The sequence below is a fragment of the Pecten maximus genome, chromosome 19 (genome assembly GCF_902652985.1).
Source record: "Pecten maximus chromosome 19, xPecMax1.1, whole genome shotgun sequence".
In the NCBI taxonomy this organism is placed as follows: domain Eukaryota; kingdom Metazoa; phylum Mollusca; class Bivalvia; order Pectinida; family Pectinidae; genus Pecten; species Pecten maximus.
In genome coordinates this window covers 15,424,108-15,441,121 of record NC_047033.1, presented here as the reverse complement: position 1 = coordinate 15,441,121, position 17,014 = coordinate 15,424,108, and the positions used below count along the sequence as shown (strand labels likewise).

The 17,014-nt window shown below is 36.0% G+C and overlaps 1 protein-coding gene across 3 annotated transcripts in view; it reads right to left on the bottom strand.

The window, feature by feature from the left end:
- LOC117317646 (nucleoporin NSP1-like) overlaps positions 1-17,014 on the bottom strand; it is a 48,281-nt gene that overhangs the window by 13,359 nt on the left and 17,908 nt on the right. For 2 of the 3 annotated variants that reach the window (XM_033872505.1, XM_033872506.1), the window contains exons 8-14: positions 12,964-13,088; positions 11,749-11,789; positions 10,403-10,511; positions 9,790-9,945; positions 4,398-4,536; positions 2,634-2,762; positions 195-2,391 (exon numbers count right to left, since the gene is read on the bottom strand). In XM_033872505.1, the coding sequence (XP_033728396.1) occupies positions 1,408-2,391; positions 2,634-2,762; positions 4,398-4,536; positions 9,790-9,945; positions 10,403-10,511; positions 11,749-11,789; positions 12,964-13,088 (1,683 nt within the window). In that variant the 3' untranslated portion in view covers positions 195-1,407. Of the gene's footprint in view, positions 1-194; positions 2,392-2,633; positions 2,763-4,397; positions 4,537-9,789; positions 9,946-10,402; positions 10,512-11,748; positions 11,790-12,963; positions 13,089-17,014 lie in introns of those variants that run through there. The other variant, XM_033872508.1, reaches the window with a different exon arrangement.

The following is a 17,014-nucleotide window of genomic DNA, read 5'->3' as shown; positions in this document are numbered from 1 at the left end:
TTCATTTAATTAATATTCAATTAATTAGTATTCAAACAATAAGTATTCAATTAATTAATGTTCAATTAATTAGTATTCAATTAATTAGTATTCAATTAATTAATATTCAATTAATTAGTATTCAATTAATTAGTATTCAATTAATTTGTATTCAATCAATATCAACACGAACAGAAAACAAAATGTACTTTCAATAGATTGCAAATGTTGTACCTTTATTACAATCATCTTCTGAGAAATGTCGTTTGTTCTTCGTAAGTCATCACCATCCTTACATTCTAGACACATACGCAAAACCCCATGGTATGTAACTTGTTACGACATTTTCTCGGGATTTTTACCTCTCGGAAACCTTGGACGTTTGAGGATGGCAATATTGAATGAAATGCGCTAGAGAAGGACTTGAAGCTAGTGTTATGGATTGAAAAAAAGAAGAAGCTAGCGTAATGGTGTGAAAAAAGTGGCTTAGGTTGATAGACTAGAAACAGGTGTTGAAGTGGCAGGGGACGAATGACCACTAGCAGGGATTGAATGACTATATGTACGGCTTGTTGGACTAGCTTGACGGGTTGAAGAAGCAGTTGACGTAGGACTACTGGTAGATATTGAGAGGCTAGCGGGATTGTTTGAAGAAGTAGCGGTTGGGGACGAATGACTACTGGCAGATATTGGGTGGTTAGGCGTAGGGGTTAAATACTTGTCATTGGGCTAAAGAACTACTGGTAGAGAAGAAATGACTCAATGTAAAGGTTGGAAGACCAGTCATAGGGGTTACTTGTAGTATTTAAAGGAATAGTGATAGGGATTTATGAATATGTCGTAAGGAGATGAAGGATTAACGAGAGGGCTTAGGGCTATTAGAAGATGCTTGATCTACAAGATTGATAAACTAGTTGAAGGGATATAAATAATGGTAGGGATTAACGGATCAGTGGTGAAGATTAAGGACTAGGGGTAGGGATTGACGAATTAGTGGTGAGAATTAAAGACTTGTGGTAGGGCGTGGACTATTTGTAGATACAAAGAATACTGGACTGATGGTCTAGTGGTAGGTGGTAGGGTTGGAAGTAGAGTAAGACGTGGTGGAGGCATTATTAAAATGATACTTGGTGCACGGCACAGGTTGAGGTAGAAAAGGTAGAATGCTTTTCTATTCAGTTATGAGGGTCAGGGTTAAACGAAGTGAATAAGAGAATGAAGGACTTGTATATTATGTAATGTAATGCAACGTGACGAAATGATTGACATACTAAAAAAGTACTACAAGGTCACAGGCAGGTTCATTTTGTATGTTGATTTAATGATAGATGCTTGTGTAGTGTTAGGCCCCTATGCAAAGATCACATGCAAGTAAAATAGTAGATGCGTGTATAAGTGTATCACCCCAGTGCAATGCGGCATGTAGGTTTAATAATAGATGCGCGTGTAAGTTTTTGATCCCTGAGAGGCTTTGGTAATTGTATTGTAAAAGCTAGAGCCGTACAGAATGCCTTTAGGCTTTTTAGGCCTTTTGCCTTTTGTAGTACCACTTACAGGGTAGTTTGTTGTGAATAATGACGAGGGAAAAGAGGAGGAGAATAAACTGGAAATTGTAGAAGGCATCGATGTAGGTGTTGATTTGGTTACTGGGGCTTTCCAGGAAGTAGTTGGAGATGTGCTTGTGGCTGTATTTGATGTTGTCGGAGTATTGGTTGTGGTTGTTGGAGTGGTAGTTGTAGTTGTTGGAGTGGTGGTTGTGGTTGTCGGGGTGGTAGTTGTAGTAGTCGGAGTGGTAGTTGTTGTTGTTGGAGTGGTACTTGTAGTTGTTGGTGTGGTAGTTGTGGTTGTCGGAGTGGTAGTTGTGGTTGTTGGAGTGGTAGATGTGGTTGTCGGAGTGGTAGTAGTGGTTGTCGGAGTGGTAGTTGTGGTTGTCGGAGTGGTAGTTGTGGTTGTCGGAGTGGTGGTTGTTGTTGGAGTGCTTGTTGTGGTTGTTGGAGTGGTTGTTGTGGTTGTTGGAGTGGTGGTTGTGGTTGTTGGAGTGGTTATTGTGGTTGTTGTGGTTGTCGGAGTGGTAGGAGTGGTAGTTGTGGTTGTCGGAGTGGTAGGAGTGGTAGTTGTGGTTGTCGGAGTGGTAGTTGTGGTTGTTGGAGTGGTAGTTGTTGTGGGTGTGGTGGTGGTTGTTGTTGGAGTGGTTGTTGTGGTTGTTGGAGTGGTAGTTGTGGTTGTCGGAGTGGTAGTTGTAGTTATCGGAGTGGTAGTTGTGGTTGTCGGGGTGGTTGTGGTTGTTGTTGGAGTGGTTGTTGTGGTTGTTGGAGTGGTGGTTGTGGTTGTTGGAGTGGTAGTTGTGGTTGTTGTGGTAGTTGTTGTTGTGGGAGTGGTAGATTCCACAACACAGAATCCTTTCTCGCACACCTGAGTAGTATAGCATACAAATAAAGAAATGCATTTAAAATACGCATTATTGATTGGACAATTTTTTAAAGATAGGTTGCGTAAGATTAAACTCTGTTTTGACAGTTTACCGATATGCTAGCTCAAAGCAACCATATACAATTTCATTTTAAATATTGATCTAAACATAAGTTAAATGATCACGCCAATATTGTAACCAAAAATAGAAATTTTATTGGATTATCTTTGTATGAATTACTCACATAATTGTATGTGGTTGGTATTTCTTTACAGGGCGTCCCCTCGAACACAAATAGATTCATGCAGGTTCCCGAGGTGCTATTTAAACATGTGACACCATCTGTACAGAACACATCATCATCAGAAGGCCTCTGTAAATAGAGCAAACGTTATTTTAACACAGTAAGGTTGGTGATGGGGACACTGACGGACGCTTTTATAGTGTAATCATACTGAAACATCTACATCTATCCCACCTATTCAGATTATACTGTAAAAGAGTAATTGCCATTCGCTTTACAGGGGAACGGCAAGTAGTAGGCGCAAATATTCATTTTATAGATTTTGTTTTATCTCAGGAACAGAGTCGTCTTCACAGGAACTAACGCTAAATCAGAATGCTAAAAGTGAGGCAGTGTAAACGTAGATTTTATGGAGCAAATAGTTATTCAAATAAATTTAAAAGATATCTCGCCTCTTACAAATCATACAATAAAGCAATCACAATTCAAGAACTCAACCAACTGGCAACGCAGCAGACATCTGTGTACTACAATATAACCTTTCAAAGTGTCGACAAGGACCAAAGAAAATAGAATATAATGTTGAAGAGTGACCAGGAGCCAATGAAAATATAGTCTAGAGATGTAGAGTGACGACAGCAGCCAATGGAAATATAGTCTAGAGATGTAGAGTGACGAAAGGAGCCAATGAAAATATAGTCTAGAGATGTAGAGTGACGACAGGAGCCAATGAAAATATAGTCTAGAGATGTAGAGTGACGACAGGAGCCAATGGAAATATAGTCTAGAGATGTAGAGTGACGACAGGAGCCAATGAAAATATAGTCTAGAGATGTAGAGTGACGACAGGAGCCAATGAAAATATAGTCTAGAGATGTAGAGTGTCGAGAGGGGCCAATGAAAATAAAGTCTAGAGAAGTAGCGTGACGATAGGAGCCAATGAAAATATAGTCTAGAGATGTAGAGTGTCGAGAGGAACCAATGTAAATATAGTCTAGATATGTAGTTAATCGAGACGGGCCAATAAAAATATAGTCTAAACGATGAAAAGTGACGACAGGAGCCAATGAAAATAGGGTCTTTAGATGTAGCTTGACGATAGGAGCCACAGAAAATATAGTACAGTGATGTAGAGTGTCGAAAGGGACCAAATATAGCCTAGAGACGACAGGAGCCAATGAAAATATGGTATACTAATTACTAATTGTCTACAGGAGTCAATGAAAATATGTTATACTAATTACTAATTGTCGACAGGAGCCAATGAAAATATGTTATACTAATTACTAATTGTCGACAGGAGCCAATGAAAATATGGTATACTAATTACTAATTGTCGACAGGAGCCAATGAAAATATGGTATACTAATTACTAATTGTCGACAGGAGTCAATGAAAATATGGTATACTAATTACAAATTGTCGACAGGAGCCAATGAAAATAAAGTCAAGACGCAGTAAACATTAGGCACTCTCTTGGTAAGACTTTGTGACATACAAAACACATTGCTTAGCAACTACATTACACATTAACTTCTTTTTCGATAGAATTTGGTGTATAAGTTTCTATTTTTTTTTTTATAATTAACCATCATTTCGATAATACCAAAAAGATAATTATGTATATTGGACCACACAATTATTTTAATATTGGTTGATTAATCTTTGGTCACTAGATCTAAATTTATACATGCACTGTTATTTCAACATCAACTTAAGCAATATTATTTGCAGTTTTACGAGAAGCATACATGAGGTACTCACCACACAAACAGTGGAACCCGATCCGTAACGTAATTGGCATTGCTGTTCTGTAAAGAATGCTTTCCCAGCGCTCCCTACAAGTCGGTCGTCGTCATAGTAATCGGGTTGGGCGATGTTCTGTAGACAAGCCCCCTGAGACCTGTAGAAGTTTTATATACTTAAGTTATTGTAGAATATTCCTTAAAGTTCGCCTCTCAATTCGTTGATTCATATACAATGTATATCATATATCTGAAGTTATCTATTGTTTAACTGTGTCTTTTTGTACAATTCTTTGAGAATTCTGTGAGAATGTTGAGAAGTAAACTCTGTTGGTAGAGTTCATGTTTCTTCTGTATGTAACATTAAAGTATTTACAATGATAATTGTATCGGCCCAAGATTTTCCCAGGGATATTCTGCCCTTTTAAAAGTATCCAATATCTGTAAGTTACGAAACTAATTCAATTATGGAGTTAACGCCCCTTCCTGTTAGCTTTTTTCATCATCCTGACTTAATCGTCTGGAATTCCTTACTTTTGGCTTCAATGAATTAATTGAAGAGCCCACAAAGAGGATGGAAGAGCTGTGTGATTTAATTAGAACCTTTGGATCAGCTACACATTGTATATATGATGCAATGTGTTTGATAATTAGATACATTGCATGGAAACTCAACGACAATGTAAGACTTTAAAATAGTTTATGATTCGTGCCTTGATCAGGCCTGGAACTCGTAATCTTCGGCATCAAATCGTCTAGTCAGGTGTCATCACTGTGTCCAGTTGACTTGGGGTCTAGAGATCTTTTATGTGAATCGTAACTCGAAACATCAAAGTTGGCTTTGACATGATGCTCTCTAGGACTCGCGAGACATCGCGGTCACTATTCCTACAGTTTAACTTAAAACTAAGCTTGCTTGTTGTCAAGTTCGAGCTAATCGGCTGATAGACAGGTCAGGTAGAACCAGTTTATGTACGTCTCGGTTGAGTCGAGTATATTTCTTGCTTTCTTTTCACAAGAGAATAATAATAATAATAAACTAGAAATTGTCATGAACAATTTGACGGGCTTTTCACGACTTGCTTAACATTGAAAGAAAGTAATAAATTGCAACATACTTCGCAGCCCTTCTTCTTATCATGCTACAGACTCATAATAGAGCATCTAGGCCTCTTGGTTTTTGTGAAGGTATTATTTTAAAGTTTTGGAATATTTGACCCCTGTGAACTTGGATTAAGGTCAAGGTCATTTATCCCAACAAACTTTGTAGCCCTATATCCCAGCATGTTACAGTCCAGTTAACAGGTGTCTAGGCCTCTTTGATAGTGAGAACATGTCATTTAAAGGTTTAAACATATTTGATCTCTGTGACCTTAGATGAAGGTCAATGTCAACCACAGTAGCAACGTATGTAAGCCTCCATCCAAGGATGCTACATACCAAATATTAGGTGTCTAGGCCTTGTAGAATTTTAGTAGAAGTATATTTTATGAAATTTCAGAAGTTTGCACTTTTGACCCTCCATAAAACCAGAAGTTATTGTTTTTCAGAAATATGTTCGATACAGTTATTTTTTACTAATTATTCTACACAACATATCCAAAAATGAATAAAATCTGTCTAATATTTAATGAGTTATAGCAATTAAGGTAAAAACCGGAAGTGAGGTCATAACAGCCTTGAATGAAAGTCAAGGTCAACTATAGTAACAAGCCTGATAGGACATCATCCCAACATGCTATACATACCAAATATTAGGTCTCTAGGCCTTGTAGAATTTTAGAAGAAGTTTCATTTATGAAATTTCATAAGTTTGCACTTTTGCACATTTTACCCTCCATTAAACCGGAAGTTGAAGTTTTACAGAAAAAATGTTTCCCAATAAAACTTTTCTATATGTTATTCTGCATAACATACATTAAACCGTTAATGAGTTATAGCAATTAAAATAAAAACCGGAAATGAGGTAATAACAGCCATTTTGTTTTTTCAATGATGAGGAAACTTGTATTAAGTGTTTAAGGGCAGCTTGAGAAACTTGTGTGTCACAATGGTTAAAATTTAAGTCATCCTGATTGACGTAATTCGACTTAAACATTTTTGGCGGGAAACTGAAAAGATCAAAGGAAATTTTCAAAATTTGCTTTTTCGGTAACCGGAAGTGCTATTGAAAAAAAGGTACCAAAATGATCAGAAAAACATACTGCATTCATATTTAAAATAATTTTTGAAAATAAATAAAAATTTAAAAAATCTAAAAAAATAGCAATATTTGACCTCGGCTATGTTGGCCATCTTGGATTCCGGACCGATCAAAATAATAACATAACTTGGTCAGGATTATATGAGAATCATTTCAGCCAAAGTTCAGCTCAATCAAACTGATGGAACTTGAGAAGAAGTTTAAAATGTGTTTTTTTTAAAATGGCGGCTGCGGCATCCATGTTGGATTTCGGACCAATCCGAAAAATAATAACTCTTGATTAGAAACATCTCTGGATTAATTTTTTGTTTGACCTCTAACCTCAAAGCCGTAATTATGTAAAAGTTGGCCCCAGATGAATCCTACATGAATATACCTTTGAATATTTTTAACCTCATACGTTTTTGAGTTGTGGCCATTTAAGCAAAATAAGCTTTGACGTCATGGCGGCCATTTTGGATTTTTCGACCTACTTAATTTTTATTTCCTGCACCCCTTCAAATCATTCTATAATATTTACATTTTCACTTCGCTCCGCCTCAATGAACATAGTAAACTGATTTCACTTCATTTCCCGTTGAAGATTTGGGGTCGCGTGCTTCTGTTCTGAGAGACGAATCACTTTCTTGCCGGCGTGTGAATACATTCACTGAATTTACAATGGCGATCGAGTTCTGTACCGCCTCAGACTTGAATGCACTTTCATTTTGTGAATTGTGTAACATTGTTATACACGTATATAAACACAAGTGGAATAGCCGCTTTATGTGCTAATAAAAATGCCAGTATAATGCAGACAGTTTAGAAAACAGGATCTGACAGAACACTGACACCCCCGATAGCACCGAGCTCATGACCTACGTAGCGCAGTAGGTCTAACGTTAGCTGTATCTCGAATGACATGCCTTGATACTATTTTAATGGTCACAGAAAATAAACCTCAATTTTAACACTATTTAACAACACAAAACAGACTGGTAACAGAAGTATGCTATATCGAGAACAGGGACACATTATTGTCGTAATTTGACTCAATCTAAACATATGGAGGACACAAGTTTCCGGCCGTCGAATACCGCCAATTTTCAAATCAATGTTTCTTTACTTACTATTATCAGAAATTACATCCCAAAACGCCAGTGCGACAATGAAATCCAATATTTCAAGAACACCATGTACATCACCAGCTAACCTGCGACTAAAATCCACATTGTTACACTTTTTCTCGAGCTATGAATATCCCGGTTATTAGACTGCATCACATCATTTTTTTAACCGAGTCCCTGTGTCTCGAGTGACCAAATCACACACATACTATACTGTCAACAATGCACTTTAAATTCGTATTTATATGGGTATTGCTAAGTTTTTATTATACAATATCATAAATATTTGTTACAAATGAATATTTTACCTTGAAAATATCGTATCTATGTGTATCAACATCGTAATAATCAAAACGTGTATGGCACTATATTTTGTGTTGCCTTGGCGACGAGAATAGTTGACTGTCTGCTGTTCCACTACTGTGCACACATGTACGATAAGTATAACAATGTTACAAAGTGACGCACTTACGTCACACTGTTGCGACCGAATTTTGCAATCTGGTGGCGAAGTTTTAAATTTGGTTAACGTAAATATAAGGATTGATTGTTAATTTTGTTGCTTGCATGGACTGATGAAGGGAAGTGAACCTCGTGCAAATGGTACATGAACTGCTTCGCAGTTCACTTCATTTGCACGAGGTTCACTTCCCTTCATCAGTCCATGCAAGCAACAAAATTGACAATCAATCCTTAAATAAAGGCGGAAAAAGAAATCAGAATAACTTTAACCAGTTTGGCGTTACAGTTTCTACAAAATGAAATGCAGAAGATTAGGAAGAATGATAATAAGAAGAAACAGAACAAAAACAATAGGTCTTTCCACCACAAAGTGAAAAGCCCTAAAAATAGACAGTTAAGGACATACAATTGGCATAACTTAAGTGTGACCTTTAACATTTAAGGAGAACACCATCAGAAAGAAGAACGATGGTGATACCAGACCAATCTTATAGTGATACCGGACCAATCTTATAGTGATACCGGACCAATCTTATGGTGATACCGGACCAATCTTATAGTGATACCAGACCAATCTTATAGTGATACCGGACCAATCTTATGGTGATACCGGACCAATCTTATGGTGATACCAGACCAATCTTATAGTGATACCGGACCAATCTTATAGTGATACCAGACCAATCTTATAGTGATACCGGACCAATCTTATAGTGATACCAGACCAATCTTATGGTGATACCGGACCAATCTTAAAGTGATACCGGACCAATCTTATGGTGATACCGGACCAATCTTATAGTGATACCGGACCAATCTTATGGTGATACCAGACCAATCTTATAGTGATACCGGACCAATCTTATAGTGATACCAGACCAATCTTATAGTGATACCGGACCAATCTTATAGTGATACCAGACCAATCTTATAGTGATACCGGACCAATCTTAAAGTGATACCAGACCAATCTTATAGTGATACCAGACCAATCTTATGGTGATACCAGACCAATCTTAAAGTGATACCGGACCAATCTTATAGTGATACCGGACCAATCTTATAGTGATACCGGACCAATCTTATAGTGATACCGGACCAATCTTATAGTGATACCGGACCAATCTTATAGTGATACCGGACCAATCTTATAGTTATAACAGACCAATCTTATAGTGATACCAGACCAATCTTATGGTGATACCGGACCAATCTTATAGTGATACCGGACCAATCTTATAGTGATACCAGACCAATCTTATAGTGATACCGGACCAATCTTATAGTTATAACAGACCAATCTTGTAGTGATACCAGACCAATATTATGGTGATACCGGACCAATCTTATAGTGATACCAGACCAATCTCATAGTGATACCGGACCAATCTTATAGTGATACCGGACCAATCTTATAGTGATACCGGACCAATCTTATAGCGATACCGGACCAATCTTATAGTGATACCGGACCAATCTGATAGTTCTTCATCATATCCATTTATATAAAGGCATATGCGTACAATGATACAATGATAGCCAGTTCTACATGTATGAATTAAAACCTGAAGATGTGGTTTTTGAACTCGGTTTTTACCACCATGATTACTCCTAATTATATGTATCACGTAATAACTTACTTAAGTCTGGTGTCGAACTGATTCGCCGAACAGCTTGTCCAATTCCATGAGTTACCGGATCCGACTCCGAACTGTATCCTCTCTGGGTTCGACTGCTCATCCATAACTTTTCCAGATCCGTCCTCTCCGCAGGATGAGTCGTCAGAGATTCCTAACCTGTATGATTAAATAAAATGCGTCATACACTGTCCTCAAAATGAACCGTCATTATTTTGTATTATAGTAATTCATATCAACATGTTTTCATACACACGTTCCCTATATATATATATGTTTAACCCCAACCCGGGAGTATACCGTAATTACTCGAGGTAGCACGCGGCTGGCCTACCGTGACTTTGACTTTAAACATATTTATTGTCCAAAATAGGCACAAAGGATTTGGCGCAAGTTATGACAACATATGAAGCTATCTCCTATCAACAAAACATTTTACACAATTGATGACATAGACATTTACAAGGTCAAAGTTTAAATAAGTCCATTTTACATAATTATGCAAATAGTTGGAATTTCTTCTTTGTCAAATTGAATAAATAAAATTTTCACTTTGGGACAACATATGTTAGCCTATTTATCATCTAGTGAGTACATGTCCTTTACCAATACTCACATTGTACCAAGTGTCCTTGCTAAATTGTACGCAGGGAAGGCAGTGGATCCGTACTCAACAATACCGAACGGCGCAGACGTCTTACAGATGGAGTCCGCGTTAGCAGTATCTATAAATAAATATCGATCAATATCACTGTACACAGTCACACAGCATAGCAACTCTTTTATTTATGTTTAGTACAGATAGAGTACATGCAGAATTAAGCATATTAAACTGCAGTATTAAGAACTGTTGATACAAGGGGCAAACAATCAATAAGTATACATTGTTTACATGCAAAAATCAAGATGGGGCAACAGGGAAATGAAAATACCAGCAGCAGTTGTTTAAATACCGAAAGGGAGAGATATTAACCTCATAAATTCATCAATTAAATATTTCATAATTATGGGAGTGTTTTTTTAAATTATGTATATCTACAAGTTACGGGAGTGTTGTTATAATTATGTATACTTACAAGTTACGGGAGTGTTGTTATAATTATGTATATCTACAAGTTACGGGAGTGTTGTTATAATTATGTATATCTACAAGTTATGGGAGTGTTGTTATAATTATGTATATCTACAAGTTATGGGAGTGTTGTTATAATTATGTATATCTACAAGTTACGGGAGTGTTGTTATAATTATGTATATCTACAAGTTATGGGTGTGTTGTTATAATTATGTATATCTACAAGTTATGGGTGTGTTGTTATAATTATGTATACTTACAAGTTATGGGTGTGTTGTTATAATTATGTATACTTACAAGTTACGGGAGTGTTGTTATAATTATGTATATCTACAAGTTATGGGTGTGTTGTTATAATTATGTATACTTACAAGTTATGGGAGTGTTGTTATAATTATGTATATCTACAAGTTATGGGAGTGTTGTTATAATTATGTATATCTACAAGTTATGGGTGTGTTGTTATAATTATGTATACTTACAAGTTATGGGTGTGTTGTTATAATATGTATACTTACAAGTTATGGGTGTGTTGTTATAATTATGTATACTTACATGTTATGGGAGTGTTGTTATAATTATGTATATCTACACGTTACGGGAGTGTTGTTATAATTATGTATATCTACAAGTTATGGGAGTGTTGTTATAATTATGTATACTTACAAGTTATGGGTGTGTTGTTATAATTATGTATACTTACAAGTTATGGGTGTGTTGTTATAATTATGTATACTTACAAGTTATGGGTGTGTTGTTATAATTATGTATACTTACAAGTTATGGGTGTGTTGTTATAATTATGTATACTTACAAGTTATGGGTGTGTTGTTATAATTATGTATAACTACAAGTTATGGGTGTGTTGTTATAATATGTATACTTACAAGTTATGGTTGAATCTCCGGCATCCGTTGTGATATCATATCTGTAAAATTTTTATAAGGTTTAATGTTTATATGTGTGAAATACAATGGCGTCTCGCGACTGAAAAGGCTGTCTGTTTCTCGAAAAACGTATTTTTGTGTATAAGAGGCGGTGCGCCGAGCGCCGATATAGATATTGTTCGATTTTGATGAAATTCGGTATATAAGTGTAGTATGATACCGTTGCGATATCAACTTCTTTATTGGCGCTGTAGGGATTGTTCAGAGGACCTACAGTATATAAATACTGGCTCACATTTGACATTGTGTCTCAGTAAGGTGAAATTTCCTAGCGCCTGCTATAGATTGATCCCCGACACAGTAACATGTGATGTTGTATAACCTTATTCGCAACCAAAATTGGCTGTTACTTTGGAAACGGGATTTTCCATTCAATACATACAGATTGAACAGTTGGTATCACATTTAACCACGTAGGATATATTGACAATAAGTAGTATGTAAAATACTGTAGCATTGTGGAGATGACGGAACATTCTGATTCTTCAACAAATACATTTTATTCGGATTTGAATAAAACTCGAAATATCTTTAGTAATTAACAATAAGATATTTTGAATATAAAATTGCGAATACAAATAGCAAAATTAAAAAATACATGTATCTGGAAATTTAGAATAAATATCACACAACTACGAAACAATATAGAAACATATTTTCAATATTTATATATATCGTTCATTAATAATTAAGTCAGTCAATCGTCAGCCCAACGATTCTGGCATGTTATCTATATCGTGATCAAATTTTAACTCGAAATAAGGGACAATATATATATATATAATAAAATAAAACACGCTCCGCTGATATAAAAATCGTCCTCTACTCAACGACACGCCATATATTTCTAGGCCAAATGTCAAATAAACAAAACGTGTCGATTTCCCAGATTAGTAACCGTGTTCTTGAATTTCATGTCACATAGAGATTGTATGTAAATAAGTTTTAAAGAGCTGGCTGTATCTACGGCTATGTCGGAATGCTCGATCCAGCGAATAAAATCGCGAAAAAACATTATTGAAATTTAGTCCGTTTAACATCAAAAATGCATGCATAAAAAGAAAGTATAATATTTGTTCTAATATTCAAAACAGCAGATTTCACCAAAAGCATTTAAAAAAAATGGTGTGAAATTCTCGGATGTATTGTACTGACTGTGTCAGGCCAAGATATGCGTCCTGACCAGAGTTGAATAGTCCTGTGTAAATCTCGGCGTACTGGAGATTAGATTCCGGAATCGTTCTGTCATCACTGGACTTGAACATTCGACAGTACGTGGTCTAGAAGTGAAATAAAAATCAAGAAATTTGAGATATGCAAGGTATGCCAAAATCACATGTTAGAGATACGTACATTTACTGTAGAGTCAGTGTATCAGATACGTACATTTACTGTAGAGTCAGTGTATCAGATACGTACATTTACTGTAGAGTCAGTGTATCAGATACAGACATTTACTGTAGAGTCAGTGTATCAGATACGTACATTTACTGTAGTCAGTGTATCAGATACAGACATTTACTGTAGAGTCAGTGTATCAGATACGTACATTTACTGTAGTCAGTATATCAGATACAGACATTTACTGTAGAGTCAGTGTATCAGATACATACATTTACTGTAGAGTCAGTGTATCAGATACGTACATTTACTGTAGTCAGTGTATCAGATACAGACATTTACTGTAGAGTCAGTGTATCAGATACGTACATTTACTGTAGTCAGTGTATCAGATACAGACATTTACTGTAGAGTCAGTGTATCAGATACAGACATTTACTGTAGTCAGTGTATCAGATACAGACATTTACTGTAGTCAGTGTATCAGATACAGACATTTACTGTAGTCAGTGTATCAGATACAGACATTTACTGTAGTCAGTGTATCAGATACAGACATTTACTGTAGTCAGTGTATCAGATACAGACATTTACTGTTGTCAGTGTATCAGATACGTACATTTACTGTAGTCAGTGTATCAGATACAGACATTTACTGTAGAGTCAGTGTATCAGATACAGACATTTACTGTAGTCAGTGTATCAGATACAGACATTTACTGTAGTCAGTGTATCAGATACGTACATTTACTGTAGTCAGTGTATCAGATACGTACATTTACTGTAGTCAGTGTATCAGATACGTACATTTACTGTAGTCAGTGTATCAGATACGTACATTTACTGTAGTCAGTATATCAGATACGTACATTTACTGTAGTCAGTGTATCAGATACAGACATTTACTGTAGTCAGTGTATCAGATACATACATTTACTGTAGTCAGTGTATCAGATACGTACATTTACTGTAGTCAGTGTATCAGATACGTACATTTACTGTAGTCAGTGTATCAGATACGTACATTTACTGTAGTCAGTGTATCAGATACGTATATTTACTGTAGTCAGTGTATCAGATACGTACATTTACTGTAGTCAGTGTATCAGATACAGACATTTACTGTAGTCAGTGTATCAGATACGTACATTTACTGTAGAGTCAGTGTGTCAGATACGTACATTTACTGTAGTCAGTGTATCAGATACAGACATTTACTGTAGTCAGTGTATCAGATACAGACATTTACTGTAGTCAGTGTATCAGATACGTACATTTACTGTAGAGTCAGTGTATCAGATACAGACATTTACTGTAGAGTCAGTGTATCAGATACAGACATTTACTGTAGTCAGTGTATCAGATACAGACATTTACTGTAGTCAGTGTATCAGATACGTACATTTACTGTAGTCAGTGTATCAGATACAGACATTTACTGTAGTCAGTGTATCAGATACAGACATTTACTGTAGTCAGTGTATCAGATACAGACATTTACTGTAGTCAGTCTATCAGATACATACATTTACTGTAGTCAGTGTATCAGATACAGACATTTACTGTAGTCAGTCTATCAGATACAGACATTTACTGTAGTCAGTCTATCAGATACAGACATTTACTGTAGTCAGTGTATCAGATACAGACATTTACTGTAGTCAGTGTATCAGATACGTACATTTACTGTAGTCAGTGTATCAGATACGTACATTTACTGTAGTCAGTATATCAGATACGTACATTTACTGTAGTCAGTGTATCAGATACAGACATTTACTGTAGTCAGTGTATCAGATACGTACATTTACTGTAGTCAGTGTATCAGATACATACATTTACTGTAGTCAGTGTATCAGATACGTACATTTACTGTAGAGTCAGTGTATCAGATACGTACATTTACTGTAGTCAGTGTATCAGATACGTACATTTACTGTAGTCAGTGTATCAGATACGTACATTTACTGTAGTCAGTGTATCAGATACAGACATTTACTGTAGTCAGTGTATCAGATACAGACATTTACTGTGAGTCAGTGTATCAGATACGTACATTTACTGTAGTCAGTGTATCAGATACAGACATTTACTGTAGTCAGTGTATCAGATACGTACATTTACTGTAGTCAGTGTATCAGATACGTACATTTACTGTAGTCAGTGTATCAGATACAGACATTTACTGTAGTCAGTGTATCAGATACGTTCATTTAGTGTAGTCAGTGTATCAGATACAGACATTTACTGTAGTCAGTGTATCAGATACGTACATTTACTGTAGTCAGTGTATCAGATACGTACATTTACTGTAGTCAGTGTATCAGATACAGACATTTACTGTAGTCAGTGTATCAGATACGTACATTTACTGTAGAGTCAGTGTATCAGATACGTACATTTACTGTAGTCAGTGTATCAGATACAGACATTTACTGTAGAGTCAGTGTATCAGATACGTACATTTACTGTAGTCAGTGTATCAGATACAGACATTTACTGTAGTCAGTGTATCAGATACATACATTTACTGTAGTCAGTGTATCAGATACGTACATTTACTGTAGTCAGTGTATCAGATACGTACATTTACTGTAGAGTCAGTGTATCAGATACGTACATTTACTGTAGTCAGTGTATCAGATACAGACATTTACTGTAGAGTCAGTGTATCAGATACGTACATTTACTGTAGTCAGTGTATCAGATACGTACATTTACTGTAGTCAGTGTATCAGATACAGACATTTACTGTAGTCAGTGTATCAGATACGTACATTTACTGTAGTCAGTGTATCAGATACGTACATTTACTGTAGTCAGTGTATCAGATACAGACATTTACTGTAGTCAGTGTATCAGATACAGACATTTACTGTAGTCAGTGTATCAGATACATACATTTACTGTAGAGTCAGTGTATCAGATACGTACATTTACTGTAGTCAGTGTATCAGATACGTACATTTACTGTAGAGTCAGTGTATCAGATACGTACATTTACTGTAGAGTCAGTGTATCAGATACGTACATTTACTGTAGTCAGTGTATCAGATACAGACATTTACTGTAGTCAGTGTATCAGATACAGACATTTACTGTAGTCAGTGTATCAGATACGTACATTTACTGTAGTCAGTGTATCAGATACGTACATTTACTGTAGTCAGTGTATCAGATACAGACATTTACTGTAGTCAGTGTATCAGATACGTACATTTACTGTAGTCAGTGTATCAGATACAGACATTTACTGTAGTCAGTGTATCAGATACGTACATTTACTGTAGTCAGTGTATCAGATACGTACATTTACTGTAGTCAGTGTATCAGATACGTACATTTACTGTAGTCAGTGTATCAGATACGTACATTTACTGTAGTCAGTGTATCAGATACGTACATTTACTGTAGTCAGTGTATCAGATACAGACATTTACTGTAGTCAGTGTATCAGATACAGACATTTACTGTAGTCAGTGTATCAGATACAGACATTTACTGTAGTCAGTGTATCAGATACGTACATTTACTGTAGAGTCAGTGTATCAGATACGTACATTTACTGTAGAGTCAGTGTATCAGATACGTACATTTACTGTAGTCAGTGTATCAGATACAGACATTTACTGTAGAGTCAGTGTATCAGATACGTACATTTACTGTAGTCAGTGTATCAGATACAGACATTTACTGTAGTCAGTGTATCAGATACGTACATTTACTGTAGTCAGTGTATCAGATACGTACATTTACTGTAGTCAGTGTATCAGATACGTACATTTACTGTAGAGTCAGTGTATCAGATACGTACATTTACTGTAGTCAGTGTATCAGATACAGACATTTACTGTAGAGTCAGTGT